Genomic DNA, 12636 nt, shown 5'->3' on the forward strand with positions numbered 1-12636 from the left:
TTAAACATACATACATGAGTGAGTTCTTCATCACTAATAAGTTGTATAGTGAGGTTTCAGGCGACAAAGACAACGCTTCAGGAATTGAAATGGCTTAGATGCAACTGATCAAATAGCGTCAAATTTTCCAAGTTGTATTAAATGATCCACGTTTGTCAGCCTGGTATATCTTGCTACAGGCCTTAGTACACTTTCCGTTACAGTGATGATTACGGATGGTAAGGGCCCCAAGTAGTTGTATCAGCTGTGTAAGTGTTGGCTTTTACTGATATATTCTATAATATGCAATTTTAAGCACCCATATCAATTTAGAAACCCGTTAATATCCTTTAATCGATGGTGTTTGCGTTAATGCTTGACAGGAGAAAAGAAAAGGGTAGTACGGCTGATGCGGGATCTGCGGATTCAAGATTGACGGAACGGTCGACAGTCCAGTATCCTAATCCTCAGGAAAGAGCAGACAATTCCTGTGATTCTTCAACGTCATGAACTGTAAATATCGGCTTATAAATTTTATTCTTACAAATACATACTGACAAATATTGGCCTTGCAATGGAAAGTTCATGCTTAATACTTATCCTGGGAGAGAGTATTTAAGAAGGGCATCATCGTAGGATCATCCATCATCTTAAAATCATCTACAAATCTACTATCTTAATTGTTCGATAGAACAAAAGTGAGGAGAACCAAAGAAAATCTAAAGCCTTCTAAACCTTTCAGGTCGACCTATCTATCATAACTAATTGAACATCTTCGATTGCTGCCCTAACACTCATATCAACAACATGCCTAAACTCGTCGTCGTCGTTGGTATCACTGGCACCCAGGGTGGTTCTGTTGCGGACGCACTTCTCCAGGACCCCAATTACCGAGTTCGGGGTTTGACGCGCAATACAGACAGTGATGCTGCAAAGACATTCGAGAATAAAGGAGTTGAGATCGTCGCGGCCGACCTCAACGACGAAGCCAGTCTTGTCAAGGCTTTCCAGGGCGCATATGCAATCTTTGCAATCACTAATTTCTTCGAACCAGCTATGCAGCTCGGAATTGAGGGTGGGAAGAAAGTCGAATTCACCCAAGCGACCAACATGATCAAGGCAGCGAAGCAAACGTCTACCCTGGAGCATTATATCTGGAGCACTTTGCCTAACAGCAATACCCTGTCGAAAGGCAAATTCAACGTCCCTTTCTTCGATAATAAATCATTGGTAGACGATTACATTCGACAAGACAAAGAATTCTTAGCAAAAACCACTTTTGTCTATTTTACCTTCTTCTCATCGAATGTGTTCTATCCAGTCTTCGTTCCAATTCATATTGTCAGTAATTTCCATTTCCCATTTTCCCCCCTGTGTTTGTTATTTTTATTATTTTTGTTATCGCCAATCTCTTCTATTTCAGTGGATGTGGGCTAACATAATATTTTAGAAAACTGCCAACAAATATATCCAAATTCTTCCTGCTGATGCAAAAACTCCAATTTCATCTCTAAGCGACGCACGTCATAATATTGGAATTTTCATCCGGTCCATCATCAAAAATCCTCCTAAAACTGGCGGTACCTACGTTCTGTGTAACGTTGAGGATCTTACACTGGAGTCGTATCTCGCCAAATGGGGCGAAGGTACCGGCCTAGCAACCTCACAGGGATCAACAGAAGTTGTCGAAATTTCTCTCGACAAGTACCGTGCCATCTGGCCCGGTTATGGAGATCTGATGGGCGAGATGATTGCCTTCTGGGCTGATAGTCGTGAAAAGAGCTGGACGACACCTCTGGGGACGGCGCCGATTCCAGTACAGGGACTGATGACGGAGGAGGACAAAAAGAAAATCATGAGTACAGTTGATGCTTTCAAGATGACTACTGCAGAGTTCATTAAGGTGGTTTAAATTGATGGAAGGTTTGTATAAAAGGGACTTAGTTGTCCGCATTAAGTGTTAGTTGTATAAATAATACATGTTTCTGATATGCCATGCGCCATCATAGAGTCTTCCACTCTCTGCTTCAATGTATGGTCATAGTGGATCGGTGGATATTGATATGAAATTCCCTGAAGAAAGCGAGTAATAGTGAAAGCACATTGTTTCTTCGAAGCCCCTCCTCTTGGTTGAGCTTTTCAAAGGAATCTGAAGGGAGACGACTGCAGATAAACAATAGCGGGGTGAGGATGATGGAAAAGACAAGACAGAAGACCCAGAGCTAAGCAGGTGTGGTAACACCAGGTTCGTGAAAAGAAAATTCACGATAAAGACTCAGATGAGTTGATGAGGCGTCCATTTTAAAACTACTCTGCCTGCTACTAACGTTTAAATTTTGGCGGATCACCAGCGTTGTAATTTATATCTTGTCGTCTTTATACATACTTCGTCTTTCAATCGTGTCGTCCTAGTTCATTGAGATATTCAGTCAATTCCGGTAATTCTCTTGCTATTCCAGCTAGTCTCTTAACTCTTGGCCTTGTTTTTACGCCAGAGATATGCTTGTCAGACGCAAGCATACAAATCAATCACCGTATAAAGAAACGTGCGTGATGTAGGTGCATATAGGGAGCAATCGGCATGTAACGGTGTGACGGTCAGGCAGCCACACCCCTGGTATTCTGAGACTCAGGGTTTGCCTCCTAGTCTAAGCGAGGCAGACCCTCTGCGTGAACAGATGCAGCCAGAGGAATCGGCTTAGTCCCAAGCCAATTGAGTAATGAAACCCCCATGGCATCCCTGAGTATTTGAAGCCCAACCGGGTAGGTCCGGGCAGATTTGTTGACCACAAATAACCACTACCCCAAAAAGTGTTCACCTTCATGGGTAGGCTTCTTAATGGTATAAGTAATGTGTTTTATTGCGGATATATACTCTAATTTGAGGCTGCATATGTAGAAGGCCGAAAAAGGAGCACACTGGGAATGAAGAAATTTTCTTTTACTTGAATGATTATCAATGTTTGTTCATAGCTAACGTTTTAAGTTAATATATAAAAGACGCGCGGAAAAGCCCAATTTGATGTACAGCTTAATATACTAAAAATAATCAAGGAAGATTTGGGATAAACACAAATAATTTTTTGCCACAAACGATGTTCCAATATTTCCATCAATCACAAAGCACGTAGTTCCCGTGTTTCAGAAGTAATATCTAATGCTAGATTTCTATATGTTTGGAGTCTAGGGTTGTACATGGCAATCAATAGCCTACGCATCGTAATTACACGGATATCATGGGCATACAATATTGACTATGCTGTAAAAATTGGCCAGAAGGTCCAGGTAGACGAGTGGGATATAGAGCATCACTTCAGATCACGTCCGAGGCCGTTCGAAGTTTCCTTCCAGGTACGAGACAAACAACGACAGAGAATTATCGAAGAATAGTTTCATAACATGGAGAAGGATGGTGATAAGACCCTACAGAAGATCACCCCGATATCAGAGTTCTCTACTTCAAATAGCCGATGATCCTAGATTTTCGCAGTAATAACTAAAACTATATAAGATTTTCTCTTTTACTAAAAACTAGGCGGCTTATCAAGTGATGCCAAAAAGGATTCCGTAGTTCTCATTTTAAACTATCTCCTTGTTTTTCCTAATATTTTTAGGCCCTTGAATCTAAAATTTGCCTTATAGAAAGTCTTCAAATCATATATACCGCACCACATTAACAGGCCCATTCTCCAAGTCCAAATGCCCAGTCACAGAAGCTGTAGTTATCTGTTAAGACTCATTTTCATTGTTAATTCTTTATAGTCTCCAAACCGCGATAAAACTCTCTCCGTTAGTCGTAAGAACAAGTCCTCACTGAAAGTCGCCGGCGACACTACAGTTGCCACTCCTCCATAGTTCAGCTCAAAATTAATCTGTTTGATTAATATTGATGCATAACCGTAGAACCCTGCTCGTTTGTGCACTGCGAGTAAATGTACTCGCCTGTTTGCTGACGCATGCTGAGATGACGAATCCAGCGGGTCCAGCACTGCCGATACTGAGCAGGCTTCAGGGCCCAGGTTTCCCAAGGCGAAGTGGGACATGGAACGACCAATAAATAAATATGTATTACGCACTTCCATTGCGATACCTGTGCCGCGGTACGTCAACAAAGCTGGGCATCTAAGCTGGTATTGTACTATGGCGCGTCGATCATATATAAGCATGAAGCTAACCCCAAAATGCCCCAGATTTGTGGATGCTTTCCACGTGAAGGCCAAATTCTTATACGCGTGGGTCCTAAACAACATAATACTACTGGTAGGACATACTAATATAATAGCTCAACTCAAAAAATAGATTAATGTTACGCTGTTTCATGCAATGGGACCACATATATACAACAGTAGTACCGAGCAGCTTCGTTCTTGGCATGGGAATGTCGTCGTAAGCTCCTTTCGTGCTTGGAAAAATCCGGCTTTTGCACTAATGTTGTTAAAGAAATATGGAGTTATAGGACTGCGTAATGTGGTCATTTCGAGAAGGTAAGTGTGAAGCGTGCAGTTATAAAGATTGATTGTCCCATGTCCTGCATGCCATATTGTCGAACATTTTAAAACATCTCAAAGTTGAACTCCGAATTCAATATCCAATCCAGAATTATTTCTCCCCCCAAAATGGTGCAATTCACAAACCTTGTCGTTCTCGGCATTGCCAGCTTTTCTAGTCTCGTCGTCGCTCATCCGGGGGAGGACCATCACGCTGAAGCCGCAGCTCGTGCAGCCTATTTCCAAAGCAATTCGCTGCACTCACGTAGCATCGGCTCCTGTCTTTCCTCTAGTCTGAAAGCGCGTGGTTATGAAGCTCAAAACGTTGCTCGCCGTGAAGCTACTCTCCAAAAAATACGACAAGCCCGGGGATTAACCAGCATCAGCAACAAATACTTGCAAGCGCGTGATTTCGATACCCTCCTCAATACAACCCACCACTCCAATCAGACAGGGCTGACTGCCTCGACTGATCCTGAAATTCTTTTCCACTCAAATGGTACTTGCGTCCTTTCGGAAGACGTCACTCAGGGACCATACTATGTCACTGGTGAATTAATTCGAAATAACCTGGTCGAAAATCAAGAAGGCGTGCCACTGTACTTAGACATCCAGTTAGTTGATAGTAGTACATGTGAGCCTGTATCGGAAGTTTATCTTGATGCTTGGCATTGCAATGCTACGGGTGTATACTCCGGTGTTGTTGCAAACGGCAATGGAAATACCAACGACTTGAGCAATCTAAACACGACCTTTTTGAGAGGTGTTCAGAAGACAGGCGAAGATGGGGTGGTGCAGTTCCAAACCATCTTCCCAGGACATTACACCGGTCGTGCCATTCACATTCATGGTATGTATCCATCATTTATTTCCGATAACCACCTCGAGGTAGTATATCTAATGTGTTTGCATAGTTCTGTCCCACCCTGCCAATGAAACAACCGTCTACGCAAACGGCACCATTTCCGGACTCTACTCGTCTCACGTCTCGCATATTGGCCAGCTCTTCTTCGACCAGGACCTTATTTCCGTCGTCGAAGAGACTAATCCTTACAGTACCAATACGCAGACTCTTACGGAGAACGCCGACGATTGGATTCTCAAGCAGGAGGCAGACAATGGAATCGATCCCTTTGTGGAATATGTGTTCTTGGGCGACGACATTTCCGACGGCATCTTTGGCTGGATTTCAGTTGTGATTAATACATCGGAGGACACTACCGTCACTCCGGCAGCGGAGTATACAGCCGACGGCGGGGAAGCGAATGATAACAGCCAGCCTTTTTGAAGGTGCAAGGGAGGGTTACGGTGACCCCAGGGAGATATTTTCAGACGCTATATATGTCTATAAGTATGTCAATTAATGGTCTGTCTTTAGACGAGTTATATATATCTCGTAGCTTCGATATCGTTATTGATGTCAATATTATCAATTGGGATTGATTGGCTGCGAAATAATTACCTTCTTAACTGAGATAGGGGTCAAACCGCCGATAGACTCGACCTGTAGCCCAATCAACACTGATTTTGACTCTTCCGAAAGTTACATTCCTCATGCGCGATCGCCACTGGCCCAAGCCCGGCGGTCTCCTTATCCATTAAATTGCCGCGATCCTTCGTTCCCCATTTCTACCTTCCTAACCCGCCATTAGCTACTAATAAACTTTGTTGCCAGCTGAAATTACTGAACATGCTTGGTTGGGTCATGCAGAGCGACTTCACGATCGGCGATTATTCATGCATGCAACAAACACTGCTACCTACGGCGTGCTTCTAGTGCTGTACCAGGCAGCTAGCCTGTCTGTCATAATCGTTGATCCACAGCTGAGCGCTCCAGCCTCGTCGCTTGTCTTATCGTGTTATCTCACAGCCTCGAGCATTTGCCATGTGGGTTGGCCAATGGGCATATCCCCTCCAGGGGCTCTTGTTTAGTTCGTTTTTCATGTGTTAAGAGTACTAAAAGGTGCTCAACGCTTCTGGTGGCGTGACCGATATTGCTGTCTCGCTGAGTAAAATATCCCACACACCGAACGCAACAGCTAGCAATCAAATGGATGGTTGAGTGACCGGTGCTCAGACAGCATGGCGGACGTAGATGTGTCGGCGGTGGTCACATGCGTGGCGACCAGTATGTGTTTATCTTTTACTCTGGTGAATTGTTTTGCTGCTGCTGATAACGCATGATTAGTCGTCTCTGCGTATAACGATGCTCTCAAATTGCTCGATCGCATCAGAACCGAAGGCGCGCCTAAAACCCGCCCAGGCAGCACGAAAGCCCTCGACGATTTGAAGAGCTCACTGACCCTCGGCCCAGTGGTTATTCGAGCACAGTACGACAATGACTTTCGACGTTTCGGCGAGGTAGTTACACCCCGCAGACCCCGTCAATAACAGTATACGCGCCTTGCTAAGAACTAGAAACTAATTGTTGGCAGACATATGCCCAAGGCGACCATATCGCGTGCGAACAACTGAAAGATATTATCATCAACCTGCAAATGACGCTCATAACTAGCTTGCGCATGTACCTCGCGAATGACAGAATCGCCATTGATATGGATGAGCTCCAGACAGCCTCGGATAATAGCCGGGTGGATTCGAGTATGGCGCTCTGTCAGTTGTATCAGCGACTCGCGACAGCAACAAGATCACCGCCACTGCTGACGAAGTCTCCACCGTTGAAATCACTGCCTCTGGTGCCGAGGGATAGGAAATTGTCCAAGACAAGTAACAAAACTCCGCCGCCACTGAGTCAAGGTAGCAGAAGCAGAAGTGGGAGCAATAGTAATAGGCATGCGAGTATAAACATAAGTGACAACGGTGGATGGACTTTGTTTCCGGCCACAAAAATGTCTCCAGCAGAAACCCCGGCCGCTGATTCATCACGGTTATCCACATGCAGCTCGAATTCGTCAGATACAATACCGTCGGCGATGAGTCCAGTCATTCGTCAGTTACCGTCGTCGTCGCCGCCGCCGATGTTCTCGTTCTCGCCACCAGTTAGCCCTGCAACATACGAACCGCCGGCACGAGCGTCAAAAGACTCGGGCATATCAGGCTTTCGTCAACAACACCAAATTTCCGAGCCTCGTATGAAGAAACGGATTCCAACCAATGCTGGTAATGATAGTAATAGCAAGACGAGCCCGGTTTCTCCAGGGAAAGATAGCCTGGATCATATCCACCCTGCGCTACGTGGAGATCGGGAGATCAGAATGCGTGAATTACGACTTCAACTACCGGAAATGCCTCCTCCACCAACTAAGGCACTGCCCATTCCCCAGCAAAATAAAAAGCGTACTGATCCACTACTAAACTCACCGCTAAATGACTCCTCTATCGAGCCGATTTACGAAGAGCGCGTGGGAAACGACTCTACAAGTAGCATTTACTCGCGCAACACAGATACCAACAACTCTGACCGATCACATACATCGCATTCATTCCGGGGGAGCGTCGGATCCATTTCTCCCATGAAATTATATCTGCCCAGCGAAGACAACCAGTTCGGCGGGTTCTGCAAAGGAGCGTGGAAACTACAGATTGGATTGAAGAAATCCTTCCAAATCCACAAACGACCCGTTGGATTCTATAGCGATATCCTATATTGGCGCTGCTCCAAGTGCACCTACGAGGGCCCTGCACGCGGCGGACCAGCCAAGTCAACATTAACTTTTGATGACAGTGTTCAAGTCGATAAAGCTACAGGAGTCAGATATAAATGGAGGTTTTTGGCAAAGTCGCATGTCCAAATGAAGAAGGTCCCGAAAGTAACAGATGGATCGGCCGGCCTTTTTGGATGTATTTTCTGTTCGGCAATGCATAACACCCCTGCGTTGGTGTTTGATAATTTGCCTGGGTTTATGGAGCATCTGAGTCGGCAGCATCGACAGATGCCACCAGGTTGTGAAGCGTTATTGCAGCGAACAGGGTGTGTAGTGGGCAGACAGGCGAGTGAGGAGGAGGATTGGGAGGTTAATATCGTGTAACCATTCCATTCGTTTTGATTTCGTATCAATCTATGTATGTATCATTTTTAGCGATGATATCCTGGTAGCACAATGGAAACTGACACCAAAATTAAATTGTTAGGTGTATGATGAGAAAAGAGTTATCATAACTGGAATAACTTCCTGATCAATTTAATGCGACATAACTACATATATAAATTCATCCATGAAGGACTATTGGGAAGTTAATCACTCCCTTTCTCACCACTGGGGGTGGATTCGAGGATAGGATTTCGTAACTGGTTGGAAACTTCGTTGGATTTCATCGTAAAGGCGACTCCTGACTAGGAATTTAAGCCAAGAATTCCGGGCCAGTGAGGAAGATTCAGAATGAAAAGACTCGAGTTTTCCAGCTAATTCAACTAGTTCCTAATCAGTCAACGCGGCATATGAAAAAGTTCTCGATCGAGTAACAACTAGCAAGGTTGAAGAGGTGAGAACGATCCTACAAATAATTGTCAGTGAGCGACGTCCTTTGAAGACAGACGAAACAGCTGAGGCTTTTGCAATTTCCATATTACCAAGTGGACAAACATCAAAAATTATAAATAAGCTCAATCCAGAGGGGCTGAATAAGAAAATCCACCGTATATGTCGCCTCTTCGTCTTCGTTCGCACTTCAAAGATCTATTTTTGATTCATAAGACAGCGAAAGAATTCCTGATGAATGAAAGACAAACGGAAAGATTAAAAAGCAAGTGGCATTTCGAATCGGGGAATGTCGAGGCTTTGATGTCTCGGATTTGCCTCAGTTACCTGTTTAGGTATGATCGTAAAGGAAATCAAGCCTATGCAAGTGGGACCTCTAGCGTTATTTCGATACGCTGCCGAAAATTGGCCTGACGATGTAAGAAAGTTGCCTTCCTCTAATAATATGAACTAGAGGAAGAACTAGACAGTATTTATGATGTTGAAGTTGCATGTTATGGCTTTTGGTTCTCTATCCTCTGGGATTCCGCTGTGCCAAATTCAGCGAATTCTCGTCAGATCACTCGTAAGATGAATGCACTTCAGTTGGATGTTTTGAATGGACATAGAAACGTGGTCCATAGACTGGCTGTTCAAAATAATACCAAGATCAGAAAGAAATGCATTGTGTTGGGCATCATGGAGAGGAAATGTTAGAATCGTGGAGATCTCGTTAAAAAAAGAGCGGGTGTCAATTTCCTGAGTGGGAAGCACAGTTGTCTGGAGGGTGGCAGAGCTCTTCATGCTGCCTCTGAAAACAGGCCATCTTGAGGTTGTATGGGTCTTGTTAGAGCATGGAGCGGGTGTTAATGCTCCGGATAAGATGGATGGCACTGCGGTTCTTGGTGCTTCTCAAAGTGGCGATTTTGAGGTTGTGACGTTTTTGTTAAGGAACGGAGTAAATCAGTTCGCCCACGCTCTTCTAATTACTTTCGAATACGGCAATTTGGAGGTTGTGAAGGTCTTCTTAAAGCAAAAGAAGAATTCTATCCAGATTTTCCTTTATGATAATGCTCTTAGGGCTGCTTCTTCAAAGGGCCTCCACAAGATCCAACAACTATTATTAGAGATAATTCTAAATTTCAGCATACAGAGTGACAAACACGGGAATGGCAATCCTCTTCGAGGTTCTGACGGAAGAAATCCCAAGAGACAAGGCTTAGCTGACAAAAGTACGAGCTCAATTCTAGTGATGGAGGATTTGTACAGGCTGACCTTCATGCATTCATTTCACCAAACTCATCCCCAATGGTCTGGGTTCTAGAAATATCACTTCCATCATATAATGAGATTGAAAAATATTTCTTAAGCTTCATTAATAAAATGTTGCATTGACGACGAGAACATCGCAGATATACTGACGACTTACGCTTGAATCCGTGGATAGAGTGGTAGGGGTACTTGAATTAGTCATATTCATGTGTAGAAACATATAACTGTGACCAGCAGCCAAAACTGAACACATAGCCCTGTACATGGCAATATATTCAAATAAAAACATTAAAGGAACATGTATTTATAGCCGAGGTTCGGCAATTTCTCCACTTTTACCTGCTGATTATGGATAGCTCCGCTCTCCTCGATGCATCTGCGTAAGCCCGACGTCGATGTCATCTTCCTGTTCGTCTCAACATACATTTCTATCAAAGCCTGTATCCTATATATAGCTCGAAAATTAATGCATCACTGATATCTGAGATATCTCCCAGAGACTTCCACTTAGCACTTTTGAGTTTAGTCCTGCTTCCCCACGTGCCGCCACAATGTCCGAGAACTATGGCCAATATCAACAAACCATCTATGCAAATGCAATGTATGCCCACGGCCGGCCCGTGGTGACTACTGATCCCCGGCGGCTCGAGGAGCAGGCTCGTCAGGCAATGAATGCGCGCGCATTCAATTACATTGCCGGTGGCGCTGGAGAGAAAGCCACCATGGACAGTAATCGACTAGCTTTTCGCCAATGGAAATTGTACGTATGAGCGTGTAGTGTTATATTTTCGTGTTTTTCATGTATTTTATATGTACAGTTATTAACAGATCGGCAGAATACCAAGAATGTTGAAAGCGGTTAGTATCTATGCTACCAATTAAAATGGCAAACATTCTGTTAATTGACATTTTTTCGTCTCCATACGCAGTCTGAAGTCGACGCTTCAATTGAGCTTTTCGGACAAAAGTATCCTCATCCTTTGTTGATGGCACCAATTGGCGTCCAAGCCCTAGCCCATCCCAATAAAGAGGTTGGGCTTGCGGCGTCATGCAGTGAAGTTGAGGTACCTTATATATTGAGTACAGCATCAGGTTCCTCATTTGAAGATGTGGCAGCCAGCAGCGGGAGCGGTAAGAGATGGTTTCAGTTATACTGGCCGAGTGACAATGAGATAACGCTCTCCCTGCTCAAACGGGCAAAAGAAAATGGGTTCGAAGCTCTCGTTGTCACATTAGATACCTGGACACTGGCTTGGTAAGCATTGTATTCACGCCTACCATACCTTCGAGCTCTTTCTCATATATTCGTTACAGGCGACCCGCAGATCTTGACACTGGGTATTTACCTTTTCTTGCCGGGTTGGGAACTGAATTTGGAAGTACAGATCCCATATTTCGCGAGAAATATGAAAAGAAGACTGGAATGAAAGTCGATGAAAATATTGAAGAAGCTAGCAGAGATTGGTTGCAGAAGATTTTCGGAACTAATCACACATGGGAAGACGTGGAATTTCTACGAAAGAACTGGGATGGTCCACTAATCCTGAAAGGCATTCAGCATGTCGAGGATGCTAAGAGCGCGCTAAAATATGGATGTGATGGGATTGTTGTATCTAACCATGGCGGTAAGTTGCAGTTAGAGCGTCAACCTCTTCTCTCGATGTTGGAACCGTTGCTAAAAGTAAGGTATGTAGGTCGACAATTAGACGGGGCAATCGGCTCTCTCGAAGTCCTTCCAGAAATTGTCGATGCAGTGGGCAAAGACATGACCGTCTTATTCGATTCGGGTATTCGCACCGGGTCAGATGTTGTTAAAGCCCTGGCTCTTGGTGCCAAAGCTGTGCTGGTTGGCCGACCAGTTATGTACGGCTATGCAATTAATGGTGGGGAAGGCGCCAAAGCTGTCTTACAAGGATTGCTTGCAGATTTCCATCTGAGCATGTCTGTCGCTGGTATTCCATCGGTTAAAGACCTCAGCCGAGAAGTCATCAGGAAAATCAATTACGGGGGCGATTTGAAAGCCACATTGTAGATATGTCTGAGATTTCACCACCTGACTAAAGAGCTTTCACTCAGGGTTTGAGGGCGCTATTGTTCATGTTCAGCTCACAAAGATATTTGCCACTCTCGCTTATCATCAGGTATCCCGATCCACCCGATACATGTAATTATCTTGCTCCATACATACATCTGCATGCATTTCTCGTGCTAGGGCATTAACTCGCTCGGGCTAAATAATCTCATTCATAAAAAAGAAAGATAAAAAAATAGACTCGGTATTGACGCGTACTGGTCAGTCTTGTGCATTGGTTGAATATGCACTTCCCAAAAGAGCGTACCACTTGACACCAAAATGCCGCGACATGACGTGGGAGAATGCCATTTGCTGGCAGACTATAGAACCAATCAAGGCCTATGCATTCCGTGCGAGTCTCGGCCAAGCTATTATCGAAGTGCCGAAAGATTACGAACCATCGAGC

The 12636-nt window shown here is 44.4% G+C and overlaps 5 protein-coding genes across 5 annotated transcripts; all 5 read left to right on the plus strand.

Annotated features, from left to right (window-relative positions):
- Nucleotides 1-672: 672 nt before the first annotated feature.
- BGW36DRAFT_311196 (NmrA-like family-domain-containing protein) lies at nt 673-1946 on the plus strand. Its single transcript, XM_046212468.1, has 2 exons — nt 673-1320; nt 1430-1946. Exons 1-2 carry the CDS (start codon nt 787-789, stop codon nt 1889-1891), a joined length of 996 nt encoding a protein of 331 aa, XP_046078210.1. The 5' UTR covers nt 673-786; the 3' UTR covers nt 1892-1946.
- Nucleotides 1947-4287: 2341 nt separating this feature from the next.
- Nucleotides 4288-5846, plus strand: BGW36DRAFT_332853 (putative extracellular dioxygenase). The gene is made up of 2 exons (XM_046212865.1): nt 4288-5316; nt 5381-5846. Exons 1-2 carry the CDS (start codon nt 4596-4598, stop codon nt 5752-5754), a joined length of 1095 nt encoding a protein of 364 aa, XP_046078211.1. The 5' UTR covers nt 4288-4595; the 3' UTR covers nt 5755-5846.
- Nucleotides 5847-6548: 702 nt separating this feature from the next.
- BGW36DRAFT_353992 (uncharacterized protein) lies at nt 6549-8455 on the plus strand (the record flags this gene model as incomplete). Its single annotated transcript, XM_046213486.1, has 3 exons — nt 6549-6594; nt 6655-6827; nt 6902-8455. The coding sequence occupies 3 exons, from the start codon at nt 6549-6551 to the stop codon at nt 8453-8455; spliced, it is 1773 nt and encodes a 590-aa protein (XP_046078212.1).
- A 1231-nt stretch (nt 8456-9686) lies between these two features.
- On the plus strand, nt 9687-10208 carry BGW36DRAFT_422142 (uncharacterized protein; the record flags this gene model as incomplete). The annotated part of the gene is made up of 1 exon (XM_046219660.1): nt 9687-10208. The coding sequence occupies one exon, from the start codon at nt 9687-9689 to the stop codon at nt 10206-10208; it is 522 nt and encodes a 173-aa protein (XP_046078213.1).
- A 339-nt stretch (nt 10209-10547) lies between these two features.
- On the plus strand, nt 10548-12349 carry BGW36DRAFT_15755 (putative FMN dependent dehydrogenase). Its single transcript, XM_046209555.1, has 4 exons — nt 10548-10916; nt 10993-11014; nt 11086-11411; nt 11471-12349. Exons 1-4 carry the CDS (start codon nt 10708-10710, stop codon nt 12186-12188), a joined length of 1275 nt encoding a protein of 424 aa, XP_046078214.1. The 5' UTR covers nt 10548-10707; the 3' UTR covers nt 12189-12349.
- The last annotated feature ends 287 nt before the right edge of the window (nt 12350-12636 follow it).

The sequence above is a fragment of the Talaromyces proteolyticus genome (genome assembly GCF_021365285.1).
Source record: "Talaromyces proteolyticus strain PMI_201 chromosome Unknown BGW36scaffold_1, whole genome shotgun sequence".
In the NCBI taxonomy this organism is placed as follows: Eukaryota; Fungi; Ascomycota; class Eurotiomycetes; order Eurotiales; family Trichocomaceae; genus Talaromyces; species Talaromyces proteolyticus.